At 37.2% G+C, this 26,031-nt stretch overlaps 1 protein-coding gene across 4 annotated transcripts in view; it reads right to left on the minus strand.

The window, feature by feature from the left end:
• Window positions 1–26,031, minus strand: part of MTMR2 (myotubularin related protein 2) — a 132,679-nt gene that overhangs the window by 45,451 nt on the left and 61,197 nt on the right. For all 4 annotated transcript variants that reach the window (XR_005028222.2, XM_036902821.2, XM_057490738.1 and 1 more), the window contains one exon: window positions 2,405–2,480. Coding sequence is in view for 3 of the 4 variants with exons in the window: in XM_036902821.2 (XP_036758716.2) it covers window positions 2,405–2,480 (76 nt within the window). In the remaining variant the exon portion in view is untranslated. The remainder of the gene's footprint in view (window positions 1–2,404; window positions 2,481–26,031) is intronic.

Below are 26,031 nucleotides of genomic sequence, written 5' to 3' on the forward strand. Positions count from 1 at the left end.
AGCAGGCCAAAATGGCCTTGAGAATATCTATCCACAAGGGCATAAAATATATACAAATAAATGTAATATAGGAGAGCATGCAATCTCTGCAGAAAGGCACAAGAACATACTCTAAGTAATATAGAAAAGAGGAAGTCTACTCAGGTATGGCATCAAAGGAGGCTCAAGGAGGTTCTGATGTGAGTTCTGCCCCAACAGCAGGTGTCCTTACATGGGTAACGCTGGTGAGGGAGCACTCAATGCAGAGGAAGAACCTAATATATGGAAGTGGAAAGTAAAGTACCTATCTGGACAAAGGTAAGCATATAGTATGGCTCTAATTTATATTGCATCATACTCTCTTTACTCCTCAATTTCCCTTCCTGGCATACCTTCTATCATATAATCATAAAATTATGCTCTTGGCCCTTTTCTCATTCTATACGCTTTCCAGGTTACTTTCCTCCTCTCATTTTCAACTAATATCCACATTTTGATGATCCCAAAATATGGACTTAGGACCTCTCTCCTAAGCTCCTAAGATAACTGTCCTAGATAGCTCCACTTGAAGTTGCTCACTGGTACCTGAAATTCAATATACATAAATATTATACCACGAAAATTGAGAGTTTCCTCTTAAAATTTCAAGAAATTCTTAGAGATTGACTCCTCCGGATATGGTAACTAATTGGACACTAGAGTTCAGGAAAAAAAGGAGCAGTCTAGAATGACCCCCAGACTTCCATCTTGAGTGAATGGACAACTGGTTTTAATATTAACTGAGGGAGAGAATAAAAGAAAAGGAGTATATTTAGGAATAAAGGTGATGTTTTCAATTTTGGAGATGTTGGGGTTAAGGGGTAGCTATAGGATATCCAATGTCATGATTCTTAGACACAAGCATGTGTTTATATGTATTAAAACAGAAGTTCACACTACAAGTAAGAAATTTTGGAGTCATCAGTAAATATACTGTAGACAAGCTACTAATATATATATATATAGTCAACCAAAAAGCTGACCAAAAACTTTTTCCAGTTTCTAGTCCATACAATAAGTGAATGCTTAGTTCATGTACCTATATTCCAAAAGCTTGTTTTGCAATGGAGATACAAGAGAGAAAAGGGAAATGGGTCGAGGGTGAAGTCCCAAAGGAATGTTGCTATGTAAAGGAAGAAGAGGGGCCAAAAAATTGAGTGGTAACTCTTAGTGGAAATAGAACATGCTTTAAGTTCAGGAGAAGTAAAAGGTCACAATGCTAGCTATGACTCTACTGTCCAGGTAACCTCCCTATACCTTAGGTTCCTCATCTACAAAGACTAGTATCTTTTTCAGAATGAGAGGATGATTCAGTAAGACAGTAAGCTCTCAATAATGACAACCACTGTTATTATACACATCGAATACTGATACATATGTGTACTTCCTAACTCAGTAAGAAGTTCAGCAGAACAAGAGCTTAGAGTATACATGAGGCTGAATGGAGAAAAAATGAGACTGGGAGGTATTCTATCAAGAGTCAAGAGCAAGAAAAGACAAATATCATGCACAGTGTGAAGGAACTGAATGTACTTATAGGTAAAAACACCCCACTCATGGGATAGTTCACTCTTTGGCTTACTTATTTTTACACAAGGAAATGACACCTGGCCAGGGGAAATTAAGCATTTATTAAGTACTTTTTAAAATTATGATTGATGATAAAATGATAGGTGGCTGTTTACATTGCCTAAGAAACCATTATTCTCCTAATATATTATCTCATTTCTCAAAAGCTACGAGTATTTTGTAGATTACCACACAGATGAAAAAAAGTAAAAGCAGGACAAAAAAAAAGAGCTTCAATGCTTGTTTCCAGTTTTCAGTCCATACAATATTTTAATGACTACTCCTTTAGGCTGGACAAAGAAATATATCTACATGTAAATGGCCTGCTTTGCAATAGAGACGAAATATTTTCATCTAAAAACTGACCTGAGTTTATTCACAGTAGGTGAAAATAAAAGAAGCAAAATGAGAGAATGTGTTTAAAGAAAAATTACTTACAATTCAATGTTTTCTATCTAGATAACCCAGTATTTCACTGTAATAATTTCAAAACAATGAAATTTTCTTTCATGGAATTCAGTAACAGTTAAAAAATAATAACAAAGGCCCCTACTTTCAATGAAGATAAAGCAAACTAGAGCAGCAGCAAAATACAATTCAATCTGCACTGTTTTCCAAAAGTCCAAACACCGTCACAACTGCCAGGTCTAGACCCAGGTGTGCAGAACACACTAAATGCTGAGAAGGCTGACAACCAGAAGTCCTGCCGGATGGGAGGCATCTCAGACAGTGCACCTGTCCTCTGTAGGCCAAGAGTACTGAATAGTCTATGCAGTCGAAAAGGAAAAGGAAATTCAACGAAAATACCATTACAGACCCATGTCTTTAATATTTTCTCCTGGAAGCAAGGGTGGTTCTTCCATTTCTGCTAATTTGTTAGACTCCCTCAGGACCTGGATTGGAAAGGAGATGAAGGGACAAAAAAAGAAACATTTTTTTATTCAAAGGCTAATTTTTCACTCAAATTTCAACTGAGTATGCTCACCCTTATTTAAAGTTACATTATTCCACATATACTACTTTTAATCAAATTATAAAAACTGTAGTGTTGGCATGTATAACGTGAGAAGTTGCTGTTTTTCTACAAAGCATTCACTGAGTGCCGACTTCATATAAGGTACCATACCAAACATTTTACAGATTTTCTCATGGGATCCTACAATAGCTCTACCAGTATAGGTGTTATTATCCTTATTTCTTAGATGAGGAAAAAGAGGTCAGAGTGACAATTAACTTGTTCAAGATCACACAGTTAGAAAGTCAGAGTCTAGACTGGACTTACAGTTTTAATGGATCACAAAGCACTTTCTGTCTATTACATCAGGCCCAAGAGCCTTAATGCATTTAAACTCTGATAAAATCAAGCTCTCATGCAGATTTAATGTATAAAGAATTTGGAAGTGATGTTGGTAATGATGTGAAAGATGATATTAAATAAATTAATGATCAACAACTGTTATCGAATAGTTCTTTTATGAAGGATGCCACACTGGATTACAAGAATGTAATAGAAACATGGTTTTCTATTGAATTTACAACCCAGAGAAATACAATACACAAGCTGCCATATGCTTAAAACACTCCCCTAGCTACCAAAAGCCTCCCCCATCTGCCAAACGATAAACTTCACTGTCTCCAAATTTCTTTCCTCCTATTCATTCTTCAACCTTCTGCACTATGTCTTGGTCACGTAACCCAACCCCTTCCAGAGAACCTACTTTCCCCGGCAATCGTCTCCTCATTATTAAAGACAGTGGGCATTTCCAGTCTTTATTTTTGTCTTAGCTACATTTTATGTCATCTGTATGCGCCTGCTTCTTGAAAGCACACTATTCTAGACAAATTCTGCCTTCTCTGGCCATTCTTTTCCAATGACCTCTTTAATCCCTTTCCTTAACCTTCCTGCTCCTCAGAGGTTTGCCCATTTCTCACTTTATTCACTTCCTGATGATTTCATACCTTATCTATGACTTCACCTAACTTCATTCTGTTTGTAGGTAAGATTTTTCCTGGATTCTAGTTCCATACATCCAAGGGCCTGATGTTCCTCCCCATCTAGATGTCCCACAGACACCTTGAACTTAATAAATCTCAAACTGCTCTGTGTTCCATACTTAGCAAGAGGCACTACCATCCATTTTGGTTGTCTAAGCCAGTTTGGTGGGAGGGCTGAGCAGTGATCTCTACAAGCAGACTCAGGCCTTCTGCTTCAATACTGATTTGTTTAATTCGACTGTGAACCAATCCAACTAGAAAAGATTCTCAAACATTTTACTGAAGAGTTTTCGACTTTCCTTTCTAACCAAAAAAGTAGTCTTAAATTCCTCAAAAGAATGTAAAAGTTAGAAAAAATGAAGTACTGCCAATGAAGTACACCTTGAAGGTGACCTTCTGCAGGCCCACAAAAATGGGTCAGATGTCTCCTCTGCTCCTGTGTGGCACTCGCCACACCACTCAAACTACCTGTCCTCTCCCGCCAGACTCCTCTAGAAAAAGTACCATATTCTACAGTTTTGAATACCCAGTAGAAGTATAACAGAAGAATTTTTAACTTTCCTGTTGTCACATTAAAAAAGTAAAAAAAAAGGCAAAATTGATTTTAATATTTTATTTTATCCAGTAAACCAAAAAAATTGTCATTTTGATGCCAGGGTTCTTGTTCACGAAGCCGAAGAATGAGCTTCACAAACAGTCAAGGTAGGAGAGGAAGGTAAAGGCTTTTATTTAGAAATAAAGTGAGAGAATAGAGCTCCTGGCTCATGCCAGGAGGGGACAAGAGAGCCCATCAAAGGCTCATTGTCTAGGGGTTTTATGCGTGGTTGAGGATTTTCAGGAATGAGGGTAAAGGGTTAGGGGTGCAGACTTGTTGAGTGGTCCCAGAATGCTCATTCTTGATGAGTAACAGAGGAGATTTTCAGCTCTGATTCTTTCTCAAGATAGCAGTTTCCCTCTGGGAGCATGTCAGTTAAGACCGCCTACCCAGCCCCCAAGGTGGGCTGAGTTGTTGCCTGTTTGCTGAAGTAAGTTAAGAATCTTCTTAACTTCTGGGGCTGTTTATAGTTGGGCTTGCTTACTAAATGAGTCTTTTTTCCTAGGTTGCAGATGACTTGGTTAGGATCAGAGAAGGAAATATAGCACATAGGTACGGTTAAAATAAGCTGGGCCTTTTAGCAGGCTAAGGTAAATTTTACAGTGAAGTCACGGATTATACTGAGACACTTTTCTTTATCTGCAGAACACTCAAACATTCCAGGCTAAGTTGCTGCTGGCCTTTTGAGTTTTAACTGATCTCACTGAAGATGTCTATATTCCTAGTCTGGTATCTTTACCCTAGAGAATTACTGTGACTCTGACTTTGCGTAATGCTTATCACAGAGTTTCAATAGGGACTTCTTTGCACATTGCTACATTGTTCTGACTGTAATTATCTTGCTCTGCTTTTTCTTGGGAGGCCCTCACCCTACTCTGACTACACCCATGGTCCCTGTCTCAATTTCAACATGTAATATTTTTACAGTACTGAGAAATTCAACTTCTCTTACTTATACTAAGCCTTCAAAATCCAGAGTGTAGTCTATCTTATAGCACATCTCAATCCAGACCAGCCACATCTCAAGTGCTCTATAGCCATATGTGTAATGGTTTCTATATTGGACAGTGCTTATCTAATGAATTAAATTCTTCCTGACAATCAAGTCATTCTCTAGTATAAGTTAGGAGCTTAGGAAGGATTATATAAAAGGGTTAGGCATTACCATTATTTACAATATAAAAAACTCGTATTTTTGCAAGTATAATAATTTGTTTCATAAATAACCTTAATATTTAAAGACCTAAAATATATATACACTTATATATTTTTTATATTCTACATTCTGAAACTCAAAAAATGCCACGTTTTTGAATGGCACATATTTGCCAGTTCCCAACATAGCCTTATTTGTAGTCATAAAACAAATGAAAGATGAAAGAAAGAGAGTGGAGAAGGGGAGGACAGGATGGGAGGGAGGGAGAGAGAGAGAGGAAGAACAGGCTAATGAAGAGGAAAAACAGAATAAAACATGCAGTATGCAAGTACGCAGTCATCCAGGGTTCAGCTCCTGGCTGTGCCTCAGGCTGGCAAGGTATGCTTCATTCTCTATGCTTCATTGTCCCCACATATGCAATGGTAATAATCACAGCACACCACAAAAGGATTGCTACAAAGATTAAATGAGCTAATACACGAAAAGCATTTATATCATATTGACATTTGATACATACTTAATGAGTATTTTATATTTATAATAATAAAAATTGAGGTTAACAACTGATTGCCAGAATCTGGTAAGAATTACTACTAACTGTAAAAACAACAAAATTAGACTGAAAGATCCAAATAATAACTAATACAAAATACTGGGGAAAAAAATCAAATAATGATACACATGTGAAGCTCAGAAAAAGAGCAGTCTTCTGAAAAGAATTCCCTATAGGCATGAGTAGAAACAGTTATAAATTTATGTGCTAAACCCAAAAGGAAGTCGGCCATTTTCCTTAAGAAACAGGAACAGAAAGCAATAAAGGAGACAAAGTAAGATTTAGAGAAATTGGTAAGACAAGGAATGAATTTCATTTATGAATTAATTTATGAATTAATTCATTTATTAATTAATGCAAAAATTAAAAATATAATAGCAGAAGTAATATCTGCATTGGAATTAATAAAGAATTGAATTGATTATTCAGAAAAACCATTTACATTGAAGAGAAATATGAAAAAAGCTCTAAAAAGTTGTAAAAATGTAAAAGATAAAAATCATGAGAGAAGATGATAAAGAACCAATAAAATAATTCTGTATCCTAAAGGAAAAAAATCAAAACAGAATAGGAGTAATAACTTTATATATGGAGAACATGCTTTTGAAATGAGTATTTTCTTAAGTTTGTTGATTGAAATACCACATTCCACATTTTTTTAAAAATCAATGAACAGAGACATATCTAGGTACATCTTAGCAAATTTTTTTGAAATCTAAGAATTAAAAGCAGACTAAGAATACAGGCAAAAAAAGCGAGAAGTTACTAACAAAAGTAAGATCAAACTAGTTTTATCTGTAGAACTATATTCTAGAAAATAGCCAAATGTTATCAGATCTTTGAAGGAAGTGCAGTGATGCTCTACTTTTTTTTTACATTGATTAATTTTTTTTTCATTACTAATCTTTTATTTTGGTATCATTAATCTATAATTACATGAGAAACATGTTTAGTAGACTCCCCCCATCACTAAGTCCCCCCGACATACCCCATTATAGTCACTGTCCATCAGCATAGTAAAATGCTATAGAATCACTACTTGTCTTCTCTGTGTTCTACAGCCCTCCCCGTAGCGCCCACTATATTATGTCTGTTAATAGTAATGCCCCTTTTTTTTCCTCTTTATCCCTCCCTGCCCACCCATTCTCCCCAGTCCCTTTCCCTTTGGTAACTGTTAGTCCATTCTTGGGTTCTGTGAATCTGCTGCTGTTTTGTTCCTTCAGTTTTTTTTCTTTGTTCTTATACTCCACAGATGAGTGAAGTCATTTGGTAGTTCTTTCTCCGCATGGCTTATTTCACTGAGCATAATACCCTCTAGCCCCATCCATGTTGTTGCAAATGGTAGGATTTGTTTTCTTCTTATGGCTGAATAATATCCCATTGTGTATATGTACCATCTCTTCTTTATCCATTCATCTACTGATGGACAATTAGTTTGCTTTCATTTCTTGGCTATTGTAAACAGTGCTGCGATAAACATAGGGGTGCATATGTCTTTTTCAAACTGGGCTCCTGCATTCTTAGGGTAAATTCCTAGGAGTGGAATTCCTGGGTCAAATGGTATTTCTAATTTTAGTTTTTGAGGAACCTCCATACTGCTTTCCACAATGGTTGAACTAATTTACATTCTCACCAGCAGTGCAGGAAGGAAATTTCCCTTTCTCCACAACCTCGCCAACATTTGTTATTGTTTGTCTTTTGGATGGTGGCCATCCTTACTGCTATGAGGTGATATCTCATTGTGGTTTTATTTGCATTTCTCTGATGTTTAGCAATGTGGAGCATCTTTTCATGTGTCTGTTGGCCATCTGAATTTCTTCTTTGGAGAACTGTCTGTTCAGATCCTCTGCCCATTTTTTAATTGGATTATTTGCTTTTTGTTTGCTGAGGTGCATGAGCTCTTTATATATTTTGGATGTCAACTTTATCAGATATGTCATTTATGAATATATTCTCCCATACTGTAGAGATGCTTTTTTGTTCTAATGATGGTGTCCTTTGCTGTACAGAAGCTTTTCAGCTTGATATAGTTCCACTTGTTCATTTTTGCTTTTGTTTCCCTTGCCCGGGGAGATATGTTCATGAAGAAGTTGCTCATGTTTACGTCCAAGAGATATTTTTGCCTATGTTTTTTTCTAAGAGTTTTATGGTTTCATGACTTACATTCAGGTCTTTGATCCATTCCAAATTTACTTTTGTGTATGCGGTTAGATAATGATCCAATTTCATTATCTTACATGTAGCTGTCTAGCTTTGCCAACACTAGCTGTCATTTCCCCATTGTATCCCCATGGCTCCTTTATCGTTTATTAGTTGACCATATATGTTTGGGTTAATATCTGGACTCTCTATTCTGTTCCACTGGTCTGTGGGTCTGTTCTTGTGCCAGTACCAAATTGTCTTGATTACTGTGGCTTTGTAGTAGAGCTTGAAGGTGGGAAGCAAGATCCCCTCTGCTTTATTCTTCCTTCTCAGGATTGCTTTGGCTATTCGGGGTCTTTTGTGGTTCCATATGAATTTTAAAACTATTTGTTGCAGTTCGTTGAAGAATGCTGTTGGTATTTTGATAGGGATTGCATTGAATCTGTAGATTGCTTTAGGCAGGATGGCCATTTTGACAATATTAATTCTTCCTAGCCAAGAGCATGGGATGAATTTCCATTTGTTAGTGTCCTCTTTAATTTCTCTTGAGTGTCTTATAGTTTTTTTCAGGGTATAGGTCTTTCACTTCCTTGGTTAGGTTTATTCCTAGGTGTTTTATTCTTTTTGATGCAATTGTGAATGGAATTGTTTTCCTGATTTCTCTTTCTGCTACTTCATCATTAGTATATAGGAAAGCAACAGATTTCTGTGTATTAATTTTGTTTCCTGCAACTTTGCTGAATTCAGATATTAGTTCTAGTAGTTTTGGAGTGGTCAGGGTTTTTTATGTACAATATCATGTCATCTGCAGATAGTGACAGTTTGACTTCTTCTTTACTAATCTGGATGCCTTTTATTTCTTTGTTTTGTCTGATTGCCATGGCAAGGACCTCCAGCACTATGTTGAGTAACAGTGGGGTGGGATGTGCTATTTTTGATGGCAACAGGAAGCCATTCTCAGATATGCCAGGTCACTAAAAATATAACCTATGTTTCCAAAAAATCACCTGAGGCATAAGTAAACTGAGAAAGGGGAATAGAGATTAAACTTACATACAACAAATTTGTGATGTACAGCAGAGACTTAAGTTTTATGTCACAACTGTCTTCCTGACCAAAAGAAAAAAATTCCCCACCACCAGCCTGACCTCGCTGAGTGTTAGTTCCATCATTTATATTATCAATTTAATATTGATATCCACCATACAGGCTTGTGAGTATGAAGTAAGACAGCTGCAGCATGAAGGAATTTCCAAGGAGCTATTAAAATGTAAAAAGTACTTATTATTTATTTAATGGAAGCGTCAACAGAAGTTTTTGTTGTTTCTTCTCACAATGGCCTAGTCACATGGTACTGTGTTCCTCTGCTTAAAATACACATGGACTGTTATTTGAGACAGCATGTCATAAAGGGAACCACAAATCTAACTCCTGAACTACTAACTTCTAGATTTAACTACAGAATATCAAGTAGGTTACTCCTCTAAGGAAAGCAGCAAGAAGGGTGACATCAGCATCATGGCAGCATAAGATGTCCCTCATTTTTGTTGTCCTTTAACATTTAACATTTGGTATCTATCCATGAACCAAAGTGCCTACATGGAAGCTGTGGAAAGTAGCAGCATCCACCAAGGGACCCAGGAGGAGTCCCGCCCACCTGTGCGCTGCATATTAGGCAGACAGAAGGTGCTATGGGCTATGGAACCAGCAGGAGCCTGTTAACTGACACCAACCCTTCCTGGCTGTGGCATCTAGAAAACACTAACTTGGACAGATACCCATGGATGAGAAAACCTTTTTTGAAATCCAGGTTTCCAGAGGAGAAGGTCTAGCACTCCAGTGGAGGAAAAAAACAAAAAATTGCAAGTTTGGACTCATTAGAGTGGGCAGAGGAACTCTGCCAGCATCAACCTTCCCCACAAGCAGCACAACTTAGAGAAAGAGGAGATTGGGGATCATTTCTGCAGTGGAAAAAGGAAAGTGTTGAGTGAGCTATGGAGGGTGCTGCTAAAGAAACCTCTCTCTCTCCTGCAGTACCCAGAGTATTAAAGCAAGAGCTCCAAGACTAGGGGAACGTAGGAGTGGAGTAAAGAGGCAGATAAGAGTATCAGAGGGCTTTAAAGGGAGGCATTTCTCTGTTCTCTAGATTCCATCAGGAAGCCCACCCATGAACAACAGGGAAAACCTCAACGCAGGATCCTTTCATCTGACCTACAGGAAGCACAACCATCCCAAGTGCCAAACCCGCCCTCTCACCCTGAGACCAACTCCTTGTACATGTTCTCAAAGGCAACACTGAGAGCAACTCAGATAGGCAGGGAGTGCACACAGAAAACAAGCCAGGGTTTGCAGACAAGGGAAAAACCACAGTTGTGTATAGCACCACATTTGGCACAACGAAGAGGAGTCACCAACAGCTGGTCAGCTTCATTCTAAAACTGTGAAAAGACATACATGAATAAGAATTCTACCATAAAAGGGAGCAAGAAGTGTGGAGCAGGTAGGTATATCCATACAAGGTCAGAGAAAGCCCAAGAACATAAGCAGGACCAACAAAAAGTATCTCTCTCACTGAAAACAACTAGTAAAGACTAGAGGAGGTGACCACTGCTTCAACACCAAAACAGCATGCAAAAATATAAGGAGCATGAAGAATGAAGGGATCATGACACCACCAGAAAATCACAGCAATTCCCCAATAACTGAACCCAAAGACACAGAGTTCTGTGATTTACCCAGTACAGAATTCAAAATAGCCATTTTGAGGAAACTCAATGAATTACAAAAAAATAAATACAAGTCAACAAATCAGGAAAACAATATATGAAGGAAGAGAACAAAATAGAGATAGAATCATAAATGAAAAACCAAACAAATTCTGGAACCGAAGAATTCAATAAATGTAATGAAGAACGCAAGAAAAAGCATCAACAGCAGAAAAGAATAGGCAAAAGACAGAATCAGTGATTTAGAGGATAGGAACTTTGAAATAACCCAATCAGCAAAGAAAAAAGGAAAAAAGAATGAGAAAGTGAAAAAAAAAGCCTACATGTCTATCAGACACCATCCAAAGAATCAACATCAGAATTACTGGAGTTCCAGAAAAAGAGAAGAGAAAGGTGCCATAAAGCTTATTAAAAGAAAGAATGCCTGAGAACTTCCTAAATCTAGGATAGTTAACCATTCAAGTTAACAAAGCTAATAGAGCACCTCATTATTTCAATTCAAAGCAATCTTCTCCAAGACACATTATAATACAGTTGACAAAAACCAAAGACAAAGAGAGACTCCTAAAAGCAGTAAGAAATAAAATGAATGAAACCTATAAAGGAAATACCATTAGGCTATCAGATTTCTCAGCAGAAACCTTATAGGCCAGGAGAGAATGGAATGATATATTCAAAGTGCAGAAAGCAAAAAATTGCCAGCCAAGAATAATCTATCTGGCAAATGTACCCTTTAGAAATGAAGACTTGCCTAAACAAACAAAAGCTGAGGGAGTTCACTACAAGATCTACTTTACAAAAATCTTCAAGCTGAATGAAAAGGCACTAATAGTAATATGAAAATATACAACTCACTGGTAAAGGTAAATATATAGTCAGATTCAGAAAGCTCTAATTCTGTAGTAAATGGTGTTATTAACCACTTAACTATATTTTAAAGATTAAATGAAAATAATATATTAAAAATAACTATAACCAATACAATTTCTTCATGAGTACACAATATAAAGAGATAAACTGTTACATTAAAAACATAAAAGGTTCAATGCAATCCCTATCAAAATTCCAATGGCATTTTTCACAGAAACAGAGTATTCCTAAAATTTGTACAGAAACACAAAAGACTCTAAATAGCCAAAGTAATCTTGAGAAAGAACAATGCTGGAAGCATCATACTTTCTGATTTTAAACTATATTACAAAGCTTTAGTAATCAAAACCATAAGGTATTGGCATAAAAACAGATACATAGATAAATGGAACAGATTAGAGAGCACAAAAACAGATACATAGATAAATGGAACAGAATAGAGAGCACAGAAATAAATCCACATATACAGTCTATTAATTTACAACAAAGTTGCAAAGAATATACAACGAGGAAAAGATGGTCTCTTCAAAAAATGGTGCTTGAAAAACTGAACAGCCAAATGTCAAAGCATGAAATTGGATTACTATATTAAACCATACACAAAAATAAACTCAAAATGGATTAAAGATCTGAACATAATACCTGAAACCATAAAAAGTCCTAGAAGAAAACATACAGGGTAAGGTCCTTAAAATTGGTTTTGCCAATGATTTTTTGGATTTGACACCAAAGCAAAGTCAACAAAAGCAAAAATAAGTAAATGGGACTACATCAAACTAAAAAGCTTCTGCACAGTAAAGGAAACCATTAACAAAATTAAAAGGTGACTTATTGAATGGGAGAAAATATTTGCAAATCACATATCCAAAATACATAAAGAACTCATGCAACTCAATAATGTGTTTGGAAATTTTTATCATAAAATATTAGGTTGTGTGTGGGGAAGTAGGGGTGAAAGATTATAAACTTGACCAGTCATGTATAGGAAAATCACCTCAGGCCTCCATTAGAAGCAAAGGCATGGTCAAAAAAATGCACCAAACTGGGTATGATAAAGATGAAATGATAATCTAGGTGAGAAATATCAAAATCCTAGCTTAGTCTGCGGTAGTAGAAATAAAGAGAAATATTTGATTCTTGGAAGAAGTAATCAATTGTGACCTTAGGCTTATAAAATAAATATAAGCAACTATTTGAGAAATACCTGATGATTTTTACTTGAGAACTGCATTTCAGATGCCAGTAATGGAAGAAGAACAGATTCAACAAAGGTTAAAACAAGAGGACAATTAAAAAACACCAGGGGGCCTATATTCCTAAATGGGGGTTAGGAAACTAAGACAGCAAAGCCAGAATGACTCATTAGGTTTTTCTGCATTCACACAGAAATATTTTTGGTGGGGAAAAAGTTATATAACCCCCTGATATGAGAGGAGGAGAGAAATGGCCTCCTGGACAAATCCCCTGGAATACATAAAACACTTTCCTTACTGGGCCAAAATAATGTTACTAAATGGCTCTCCAATCTGTTTCTTAACAGATTAGATCCCTGCCTGCCTTGGGAGCTCTGGACATATCAGGAGATAAGATTATGTAAGGTCTGCTTCTTCCATAGCACTAAATGTAACATTTGATCCTTCTCTTATTATCAAGAAAAGTCTATCAATCATATTAAAATCTTACTGGTGGAAACAAACAAAATACCAACACCAACACAGATTGAAATTTAAATTCTTTTTTTACTCATAAAACATAATCAAGTCAGTTTTACTCTCTCTCCAACCATGTTTTTTCCCCCATTTCTTCTATGCCCTTTTTATCAAATTATTTTCAAACTGTTCAGTAACTTTCCATGTGACTAGCCTACCTCCCTTTCTTTCCCTCTCTTTCTGATCAGGAAATTATTATAAAGGAAATTTAGAAACCTTGTCTATAATGATGATGTGGAAGTTGGAGAGTTTATGGGTCAGTTTTCACATGGAATGTCAGGTTATAAAAAAACAGGAAAGAGTATTTCTGAAATCTGCAAAACACTAAATTATCATCATCTGAAAGGGAAAAATGAGTCCGTGTAAGTTACAAACTACCCTCCACAATCTCTTTACATACTAAAACTGTGAATGAAAAAATAATGAACTTACCTTCATTGGATAATTCTACTAAAGGAAACTGGTTACAACAATCTTACTTTACTCTGTTTTTTGTACAACTTGGCTGACAAACCACAAAAAAAGTAAATGAACCATACCAACAAAAAAATGTGAACAGAGTACAGCCACAGACTGGCTTCTGGATAGATCTTACAGATCACATATTTGAAAGCACATCCAAATGCAAGCACAGGGAACCCATTTCTTCTTGTAACACTGCCAAAGGCAATTTAGTTTTCTCCTGAACCTACAATTAGCAAGGGTTAAATAACATTATATCAAAATTAATGATTCAACAACAACAAAAAAGGGTATCTAAAGAGGGTAAGCTCCTTAAAATTGGTAAATGGAAGCAGTCTGGAAAGCATCACTTCATGCTATGGGTTGAATTGTGTCCATTAACAAAGACATATTGAAGTGCTGACAGTACCTCAGAATATGACCTTATTTGGACATAGGGTCATCGTAGATGTAATCAGTTAAAACAAGAATATGCGGGAGTATGGTAGGTCCCTGATCCACTATGATCACTGCTCTTAAAAGATGATGACCCTGTGAAGGCACAGAGGCGCAGGGACGATGCCCCATGGAGATGGGCAGAGACCAAAGCGATGGGCATGCAAGCCAAGGAGCACCAAGGCTGTCGGCCTTCACCAGCAGCTAGGAGGGAGGCATTAGACAGATTCTCCCTCAGAGCCCTCAGAAGGGACCAATCCTAGGTTGCTTCCATATTTTGGCTATTGCAAATAATGCTGTGATAATCATAGGAGTGCATATATATTTTCAAATTAATGGTTTTGTTTTCTTCACTAAATTCCCTCAAGTGGAATTTGAGGTTATATAGTATTTCTATTTTTAGTTTTTTGGGGAACACCCATGCTGCTTTCCATAGTAGCTGCACCAGTTTGCAACCCCACCAAGTAAGCAGGAGGGTTCCCTTTTCTCTATATCCTTGTTAACACTTGTTATTTCTTGTCTTATTCATATTAGCCATTCTAACTGGTATGAGGTAATATCCCATTGTGGTTTTGATTTGCATTTCCCTGATGATGACTGATGTTGAGCATCTTTTCATGTACCTGTTGGCCATCCATATTTCTTCTTCAATGTCCATTCAAGTCCTTTGCCAGTTTTAAATTGGATTACTTGGGTTTTCTTGGTGTTGAGTTGTTTGAGTTCTTTATATATCATGGGCATTAGGCCCTTCTCGGATATATCTTTTGCAAATATATTTTCCCATGCAGTAGGTTGCCTTTTTGTTTTGTTTTTGTTTCCTTTGCTATTTAGAAACTTTTTAGTTTAAGGTAGTCCTCCTTATTTATTTTTGCTTTTGTTTCTCTTGCTTAAGGAGACATATCCAGAAAAAAATTGCTAATGCTAATGTTCAAGAATTTACTGCCCTTGTTTTCTTTTAGGAGTTTTATGGTTTTAGGTCTTTTGTTTTTTTAATTTTTTATTAAGGTATGATTGATATACACTCTTATGAAGGTTTCACGTGAAAAAGCAATTTGGTTACTACATTTACCCATATTATCAAGTCCCCCACTACACCCCAATGCAGTCACTGTCCATCAGTACAGCAAGATGCCAAAGATCCACTATGTGCCTTCTCTGTGCTACACTGTTCAGTTAAGGTATTCTATGGAGGCTTTATTAGACATGATTGATTAAGTCACTGGGCACTAGTGATTAGCTCAACCTTCAGCTCCTCTGTCCTCCCCAAAGTGTGTGTGTCGGGGTACGGTGGGCAAGTCACTGCAATGTCCAAACCTCTACTCACTAGTTTCCCTGAGACTTCCCAAAAGTCACCTCATTAACACAGACTCAGGTGTGCTTGAAAGGAGCTGCTTATGCCGAGAATACAATTAATGACTGTAACACCTTACTACATTGACAGAGAATGACCTCAATGGAGGGGGTGAGGGCTTGGTAATATGAGTGAATGTTGAGCTACTGTTTTGCATATGTGAAACTATCATAAGATTGTGTATCAATGACACTTTAATTTTAAAAAAAAGAAAGGGGCTGCTTATGAATAACAGAAGATGCTCCTTTCACTTTTGTCACTCTGGAATATTTTAGAAGGCCAGTGGAAATCCAAATATTTTAACAACAGATGCTCCTATGGGTCTTACCACATAGGAAATTACAAAAGTATTAGGCGCTCTGGCCAAGATGAAGATGAGGATGAAGACCAAATATATATTTATTATATCACAATATAACACTCCAGAATTGTGAGAGAATAAATTTGTTGTTTTAAGCTACCCAATTTGCAGTACTGTTACAGCAGCCCTAAGATATAAATAAGCCTAACACCAAGAAAACCTTTCAAATTTGAATCTTAAAATGCAAGCTGTTCCTAACTGCTGAGTGAAAGAAGCCAGTATGTCTACATACTGGGTAATTCCAACTATATGACATTCTAGAAAAGGCAAAACTATGGAGACAGTAAAAAGATGAGTGGTTGCCAGAAGCTCAGGGAGAGAGGGAAAGGGGCAAATAGCTGGGAGCCTGAAGATCTTTGGGGGCAGGGAAACTGCTCTGTGTGATACAGTAATGAAACATGCCATTAACATTTGTCAAAACCCACAGAATGTACAAAAGGAAGAGTGAACCCTAAGGTAAACTATGGCTTTTAAATAATAGTAAAGTATCAATATTGGTTCATAACTGTAACAAATGCACCATACTAATACAAGATGTAAATACTAATACAGAAACTGTGGGAAGGAATAACAGGGTGGCACACTTTGTATATTTTTTATAAATGAGATCATTAAAATAACCACAATAGCAGCTATCATCTATTAGCAACATCATTTCATAAGAGATTTTTAAAACCAAAATATTAGAACAATATAATCTCATGATAACAACAGTCCTTTCCAATAAAGGATCGCTAATAACAGAACATCTGCAAGAACAAAATAGAAGTAGACAGGTATAGATAAAATATTATCTCAATTACTTTCATTTCACCTCAAACTAAGGAATATTTCATCATGCACTGGCCAGTTAATGCTCTACTTTTTAGATAATCATTATTCATTTAGTGCTCCTAATACCCCTGAAAGAGAAGTAGTATCCTTACTCCCACTTATAAATGGGGTAATTGATCCTTACAGAAACTAAGCAACTTTTCCAAGGTGACAAATGCCTTGCTACAGCAGCTAACCTTGAACAGATGCATGACTGTACTTGAGACTCTGACAGGCACAACAAGACAGCATCCTAAGTGGAAGTGCACAGCAAGCAACTGAGGTGAGGGGTCAGAGGCTGAGAAGGAGACCAGGGCCAAAGATGGGAGTCGTCCATAAAGAGACAACAGCCAAAGCTGTGAGAAAGGGGGCTAGCGGGTGAGCAAAGAGACTGCAGCTTGTTCAGCTGATGAGAGCAGAAGAGCAACGTGCACAAAGGAAAGGCAGTCAGAAAAAAATTGTCACCAGGTTTGAAAGCTGGAGTCACCATCTTTGACGCTTCTCTCCCCCTGATCTGCAACACCAGGTCAGCTTTAACACATTTCATCCACATACATATTTTTTCACATCTGTTCTTTACTCTGCTTTATGTCATTACCCTAGTACCTGCCCTTTATCTTTACTTGGTTGGAATTGTCTTAACAGCCTCCAAACATGTCTCCTTGTTTCCATTCTAACTGCGTCTATTTAAACACCACCTGTTTGTGTATCCATAGCTTCTTTTACCCCTCCCCTCACAATTCCTAGTAAGTGGGAACTTAGTTCAGATTTTTTAACCTATCTTGAACTGTTCAGATTTTTTAACCTATCTTGAACACATCCTCATATCCACAGAGATCCACATCTTCTCTCCAAAATATTCATCTCCATAAGTAATAGTAGTAATTATTAACAATTTAATCATCCCTCCACCAAAAGGTATGTTGTTTCCAGACTTTTACATTAGAAATTTGAGAACCAGCTTGTCAATTTTTAGCCATTTTACAGAATAAACAAAACTCAAAATTTGAGCAATACTGAGCCTTTCTATGAAAACACAAAATATGACTTTCCATTTATTTATGTTTTTTTTATATTCAGCAGAGTTTTAAAGTTTCTTCATGTAGTTTCTGCAGATACCTTAAGTTTATCCCCTGCATATTTTATACTTTTAACTACTATAAATAGGATCTTTTCCTCCCTGATATTTCATAAGTATTTTTATAATAGAAGGTAGTTGAATAGAAAGCAGTTTTTGGCTGTTCAGTTTGTCCTGTAATTTTTTGTTGAACGTTGACATATACTTGGCAGAAAGAACTGTAGTGAACAGCCTTCAGTGATGTGGTGCAGGGGTGGCAGGGCAAGCATTCTACAGCCCTACAACCAAGTCCTGGAGTCCTCAGTCTTCTGGTGAGCTCGTCCCTGGGCTACTGAAACAGGGACATGGGCTTAGACAGAGTAGGGTGAGGGCCTCTGGAAGAATACAAAGCAAGATAATCTATTGTGAGATCTGCTTTGGTCTGCTGGGGGGCCCAGCTTATTTTTCTGACTTTACCCAGGTGCAGCTTTTCTTCCTCCAGCCCTAAACAAATGATTTGTTGCAACTTGGGCAACGTAGCAAGCAAGCCCAAAACAACGTAGTAAACACAGGAAGGATTTCATATTCAAACCCAATTAGTTAAAAAGTAAGTTTTGTAACAAACAGACAATAACTCAGCCCACCTTGGGAACAAAGCAGGCAGCCTTGGGTGATAGGCTCCCAGACCAGGAAGCTGCTATCCTAGGAGGAAATCAGAGCAGTAAAATTCTTGTAAATAACCAAGAAGACTAATAAGAAACTTAATGTTTCTTCAAAGGAAAACATTTTGGGGCCACTTAGCAGGTGTACATCCCTAGCCCTTTGTCTCTCAACTGCCTATAGAACCCCTAGACAACGACCCAGGGACTCTCTTGTCCCCTCCTGGACTGAGCCAGGAGCTCTGTCCTCTCCCTTTCTCTCTAAACAAAAGCCTCTGCCTTGCTCTCCTACCTTGACTGTTTGCGAATTTCGTTCTTTGGCTCTGTGAACAACCCCGGCATCACTATGACACTCACAAGTGCTTCTTTGTTTTTTACCCCCGAGGTAGGACAAGATGGCCTCAAGGTGCTTAAGTTTGTATTTCTCTTCTCCCATATGAAGACTAGAGGAGGCTGGTGATGGGTATTTTCTTTCCCACAGGTCAGTTCGACTCTGAAAAAACTCAGTAGAATAGGCTAGTAAAGTAATTTATATCAAGGGCAGGTCTTGTTCAAAAAAGTGAATGTTGTGGACTGCCTTGCCAATGGGTTTCGGCCCCAGGCAAGTTCACTAAGGATTCAATGTGACCAAGGAAACTGACAGCAAAATGTTCTTTGGGGATGAAAGGGTTTATTACCTGGCTTGTTCTCCCGGTGGGTAGGTGGAGCACTAGCGTGTCTGCCTCCACCCAGAGCACTAGGCCGAGCTCTCTATATAATGCAATAATAGCTAATTGCCTACAGATGTGGAAGCTGTAGCCTAGCAACAGACCAGTTACATCATCAGGTGGTTTAAGTTCAGTGAGGATCCTGGCCATACGAACCCCAACTTACCCACACGGACATATTTCAAAACAGCTACCTTTCCCCTCCCTTTGTCAGAATGCAAAAAAGGTTTTTCTGACTGTTCACTCTGAGAACCTGGTAGGACTCCTGTAGGTAAAACACAGAAGTATGACAGCCTTGTAAGAACTGGGTCCTCTGGAGTTGTTAACTCTGAGTCTTGTCCAGGCTGAGCCTCCAGCAATTTGTCAATTACAGTTTAAGTTACCCTGCCCCAATCTGGTTCCGAGACAGTTTCTGTTAGTTAGGGTTTCCGCTCTGCCTGTCTCTCCAAGTTAGGGAGGCAGCTGTTGCCGTGACCTCGATCTGTGATGTATCTAAGAAGAGTTGATTTTTACCTTGTTCTACTTCTTATTTGTTGTTAAGAAAGTAATGACTTCCACTCTGCCTTTTGTAACTAGTTCCCTGATTAAAGTGTTTTATTTCTAAAAATTTTTATTTGATTTTCTTGATTTCCAGGTAACAATAATGCTTACTTTTGTCTCTTCCTTTTCAAAATAATATGCCTCTGATGTATCTCTCTCCTAATTGCATTGCACAGTACTTACAAACAATGCTAATTAACACAGGCAGGACAGTAAGTAACCTTGTCTTGTTCTTTAATGGGAATACCTCTACTGTTTTAATATCGCAGTACTAAGCATAATGCGTACATAAGTATTTACCTATTCCTTTCTAATTAAAAGCACTAAAAATCTGGAATAGATGTTAAATTTTGTCAAATAACCTTTACTGAATGCCTTTTCTGTGTGTATAAAGAAGATCATATGGAACCATCTTTGGCTACACCAGCAGCAATGTTACCATGCTTAGGCCTGAAGCCTGAAACACTTAGCTTCTCCAGAACTAGCATCATGTTGATAAGCCTGCTACCTAATGAAATATCCTTTAGGCACATATACTTTTCCTCATCTCCTTACTAGTAACTGAATAGTCAGTATTACTTCTGTTCATCATGAGTATATTAAATATGCTTTTACATTTATCATTTTATCAAACTTTCTAATTTTTAGATCATCTCATGTTTTTAAAATAATTATTTGGTTCTTTTTACTAAAATTTTTAACATACTCAGAGCCTTTACTCTTTTAAGCCTTTAGGAGGTTAATAATATCTGCAAATCACATCAAAATAATTACAAACCCAATAAATATGCTATTCACTATTCAACAGTATTGTTGACAAGACAGTACTTACTAAACAGTCAAGTCAATTGCTGACATAAGCTTGTGGTAAGTATAGAGGTGAGGAGTTTTTACTTTGATACCCAACTTCATAAACTGTAAAAGTTCTAAGTAGAAACTTATAAGGAAGAGTTTCTCCTTTGTACCAAATACTAAGAATAGAGAGAGTTAGAAGTACTGGTGATTTTTTATTTTTTCCTTAATTCTATTTCTATTTCCCACAATCTTTTATTACATTGTGTTACTTTTATAACAAAACCCTCAATGTTATTATTAAATACACAAAATTTTATGAGGGGAAGTTAATGGTAACTTTGGAGAGAAAAGTTTCAGTAAAATGGAAATCATGAGAGTTTGGACTAAAGTAATTCCCCTATTAAGGATGGAAATGAGATAACTGAACATTTTTCAAAGGGATTTTGGCTGCTCTTTGACGAAGGAGATGAATTAATAAGTGCCCTCTGTCTCTTCCAAATTTTCCTCATATAGTTTCTTCAGAGTTTTTTTAAACATTGTTATCTCCCTTTTTATCTAAATATCTCCTATCAAGAAAAAAAGATAATAATGGGTTGGAAGGGTCGCAGATGAGGCTGAAAAACAGAAGGAAGTACATTACAGATGTGTGAGCCACATGAACAGAAGTAGGAATAAGCACACAATCCTTAATGGACTATAAGAAGGATCTCTATCTACAGAGGCGAGCCACGTTTAGGAAGAGTTGGAAAAACACTGTGACAGCTATGACTGGGCCAAACGTGAAAACTCGGAACACAGGTTTAGATGTCTCCACTTTCTACTACAAGAGACAGGGATACCCTTGAAGAATTTTTAAGCAAGGGTATCACTTCTGAAAGTGATGTCAGGAGATCAGCCTTATGGTGGTGCATCACGTGAATCAGAGTAAAGCACATAAGAACCAGGGGACTCATAAGAATGAAAAGTAAAGGGGAATTTGAGCATTTTTCAAAAGATACAACATTTTGATAAAAGGGAAAATGACAGTATTTCTCATTTTCTTCCACTGATTCATTCAACAAACTTTCCCTGGGTATCTTCTACATTATAGACACTGATATCTAAGGATACAACAGAGAACTGAACAGGTATGTCTGCTCTCAAGAGACTTAGAGCAATATTCTCTTATTTTCCCAGTAAGTCCACTGTTCTTTAAATTCTTGTTTTTGTAAATGTCCTCCAAATATTTTCTTGTAGGTATTTTTAATGTAGTAGCAGTTTATTTACTTAAAACGTAGACTGCTTTGGAATATCCTCTCCTCTCTGCTCCTTAAGTATACCTTCATCATAGTATCTATCACACAGTAATCATTGACTTGCTGACCTCCTCGCCTACTACATAACTTTAAGCTCTTCATGCTGGCAAAGACCATGTCTTACTGGACACTGTTCCCCCAGGACACTCAGGGCATTTCAAGATAATAGTGAGTTAGTGAATAAATGCACACATTTTATCAGGAACTATGAATAAAACACAGTTGCCTTCTTTAGTTTCCCAAGTGTAGCTAAGAAGTGGTTTCAAGTTAAGGAGTGTTTCTCAAACTTTTCTGACAATTAAATACAGAAAATGGGAGGGTGAATGTTCCAGGGCCCCATGGAGCTTGAGGATGCACCTGGCCATGAGTATGAAGTAGCTTTTAAGTCACATTCACTCCAGCACTGTTCTGTGCACTAGGGGTACAACCACGGTTCCTGCCTTGGTAGACTTAATTTGAGAGATCAGATGAACTGTTATGAAATTAACAAGTTCCTTACCTACCATATTAGCACAAAACTTTTTAATTCATTTTTTTTAAATAACACTATATAAATTTACTTTTTCGCAATAAAAATATTATTTTCCTTTATGGTTAATATTTCTTAGGTCTTATTTTAAAACTCCTTCCTGACACAAGTCACAGAGATATTACCATATATTTTCTCCTAAAATTGTTAAATTCTGATTTTCAATTTCAAGTTTTTAATCCAATGAATTCAATTTTTATGTTGTGTGAAGGAACACAATTTTTTTTGTTATTTCAATATGGCTAACCTTGCATTAATTATCAAATAGTCCATTCTTTCCCCACTGATTTGTTACACCATCTCTGTCTTACAGTTTCTAAAAATACCAGTCTGTTCCTGAACTTTGTCATGTTTCTCACTGACCTATTCCTATTTAGTAACTTCAGCTTTACATCTGGTTAAGTGAATCCCCATCTTCATCTTTCTTCTTAAATAATCTTGACCTTTTACCTTTCCATGTAAATACATGTAAAAATTACATATAACACGTTCTGAAATCAAAAGGCTTTCTAAAATAAAGATTAAAGATTAAGATATTTGATTCTGAATTGTAGACAGTTGAAGTTAAGTGCCATCACAGGCATCACAAAGGAAAGGAACTACTGCACAGCTTGACTTTTAGTTACCACCATTTAAGGAACATAACTTTAAAGCTAAATGCTATACAAATTACACTTGATAAATAAATAGAGCTGTTAGGTAGAAAGATAGACATGAGCAGAGGGGGCAAGGGGAAGATAAAGTTCAAGGAAAAACTGCCCAGACCGCCCAGGTACAGAATACCACTTGAGGATGACAAAGGCTTCACAGGGAGATAATTTCTTTGCCTGCAAGGACCAGGCCAAACCAGGTCCCAACGTGGGTGCAATCCAACAAAACTAAGAACTACCCAAAACAAGTCTCATCATAGGAAAGGACATGCGCAGTAAGAGGGATGACTACATAGATGGATCTGTCAATCAAATAACCCCCCTTGTCAATAAAAGAGGCACCTCCCAGCCAGAATGCAATATATAGGCTTCCCGCCTTTGTCTACCTTGACTCTGGCCCACCCCTCCCTTGGAGTGTATTTATATAAAACTTTCACTCTGCCTCGCTACTGTCTCAGCCTTTCAATTCTTTATTGTGGTGGGGACAAGAACCCAGGAGAACAAACTCGACACATAACAGATCCTGTATTTCATGGGATTTAGTCTTCAGTCAGCAAATAAACCAACCAGACACAAGTTCCCTAAGTTCTTAATTCCACTTAATGTTAAACTTTAAAAATGAGTCCTTATTAAAGAAAGCCTAAATTTTAAAATTGCAAATTCATCTAAACATTATTTTTAAATTGCAGATTTATAAAAAATAATTTGCATTAAAAAATCTGTACAAAAAGAATGAAATTACAGGTTTCACTGCCAAGTGAAGAGCAAAGAAAGCAAAGAGAAAACACCCTCCAATGACAACACCAAGGAAGAAAGATTCCATTTACCAACCAGGATTTATGCTCAGTTTTTCAGAAACACATCTAACTGGGTTATATCTGTATGACTTTTTTCACAACAAACAAGGCTAACAAGGTGAAAACGTAATACAAATATAACTCCCCTTGAATAAACACAAGTTTAAGACACCTAGAATAGTTCCATAGCCCTGCTGATCTTCCCATTCTGCTTTACTAATGAAGGGGTGACAGACCTAGTTTGAAAGAGAATCTAACAGCTTTCCATTCACCTATTAATCCACTAGGCATCCATTACTCTTGCAGGGAAGTGTTACTGCATCACAGCTGTAGGAAAAGCCTCTAAGCACACGATTAATGAATCTCTACTGAAAATCAGGGCTTTCATTTATCAAATGGGGTAATAATATCTGTCTCACAGGACTGTTATGAAAGTTAAATGATATGAGGCCTGTATAAATGTTTACCACTACAGCAGGCTAGATTATTTTTTCAGTTATTACAAACATATCCTCCCCTCCACCCCACCTCTGAAAAAAGCACATATACATTTGAAATCGCTGCATTCTTAAGTGATACTAACATATAATGTAATGTTACTCATTTACCTTCTTCCCACAGCTGAAAAAAAAAAGACTGCAATTCAAGTAAAGGTATATCTAACAATCAAAGATAGCTTTAAAATCGAGAAAACAGGGTAACAGTAAGCCTAAACTTACTTCTTTTCTTTTTGCTCAGCCCCTAAAGGGCTATTCAAAGCAGTTTACTATTCAAAGCACAGTTAACCTTTGTTGCCCCAAACCATCTTCTCCTTACTTTAACATTTAAACACTGTCTCCTCATCTAATACAAATTCTAAGAAGTTGTGAGAGATGCTAAATTAGTAAGGCCCTAATGGGGATAATTCCTGCTGTCATAGAGCTAGCTGGTGTATAAACTGAACAGATCTCCTTGGTACCCTAGTATGAAGAAAGTCAGTAATTCAGGACATTTTTGTGTTTAATGTTAAACCTGAAGGGACAGCAGGCACAAAATTAGTCTACTTCAGACAAACTCGCATCCATGATCACCCTACCCATAATATAATCCCCAAATAGTATGCATACAAATGACCTTTTCCTTCAGAAGGAAAATAAAAGTACTGCTACCTCTTTTTTAGGTATAAAAAAAAAAAAAGAAGAAGAAGAACGTGAGCACACCCAGGGCCCAGACCTTGGTCTCTAACACCATTCTCCAAAAAGAGACCTGTGCTCCTTGAGAAGTGGATGATGACTCTAAGATTGGGGCAGGAAACGTCCAGATGAGCTCGGCGCATCTTGTATCCTGTAGTGCCAGAAAGTAAGGGAGAGCTTAAAAAAAATGCCACAAGGATGGGAGTATGTAAAAGGGACACCGGATCTGACCAAAAGAACTCCCAATTTGGTCTTGGAACAATCTGAGCAACATAATAGTGAGGCAGGGCAGGGACAGGGGACAAGCATTAGGATTAATTTTCCTGCCTATGATTAAAAATGCTGATATATAAATAGTATAGTAAGTAAGAACAGGAGGGATCCTATCTTAAGGCTAAGATTTCATTTTAAAAGCCAGGGAGTTAGGAGGTAAGATTCCTAATATATTTTAGTAATCAGCCAATAATTGACTGTATCTTAAGGAAGGGCAAGTAGTCCTAAATGATCTATGTCCCACTGTTTTAAGGGTAACCACTATCTTGGAGAAGAACAGGATCAAGAAATTCCTCATGTTACATTTATCTGACAGAGTATCTAGAGGACAGACTATGGATAGTAACGTAATGTCTCTCACTGAAGACAGACATCATGAGACCGTATGTCAAGCGTACACCCCTCCGCCCCTACCTTTTGCCCTCTTCTTGAAAGCCTTAAAAGAGAGAATCCTAAGCCTTAACTGCACCTCCTCTGAGGTTGCCCACACTCCCCTTTCTTCAAGTATGTACTCTGCCTTGAATAAAGACTTCTCACTGCTCAATTTTATTGTCTTTTGTCTCTGCATTCTTCCTTCTAGTGGTAAGCGTTTTTGTTACTTTACAATTTCATTCAGTTTTCTAGACTTAGGCACAAGTCTTCTTCTGTCCTACTTCAGACAAGCAGGGCAGGGCTACTGAGATTTCTGATTTGGGCTTGCAAGTTCCTGTCACCTGGGTAACGTAGACAGGACTGCAACTGTACAATCATGCTCTTAAGTAGCTGACCCAAAAATCTCCTTTCTTTGCCTTTGGGAAGTTCT

Source organism: Manis pentadactyla, chromosome 13, assembly GCF_030020395.1.
Source record: "Manis pentadactyla isolate mManPen7 chromosome 13, mManPen7.hap1, whole genome shotgun sequence".
In the NCBI taxonomy this organism is placed as follows: domain Eukaryota; kingdom Metazoa; phylum Chordata; class Mammalia; order Pholidota; family Manidae; genus Manis; species Manis pentadactyla.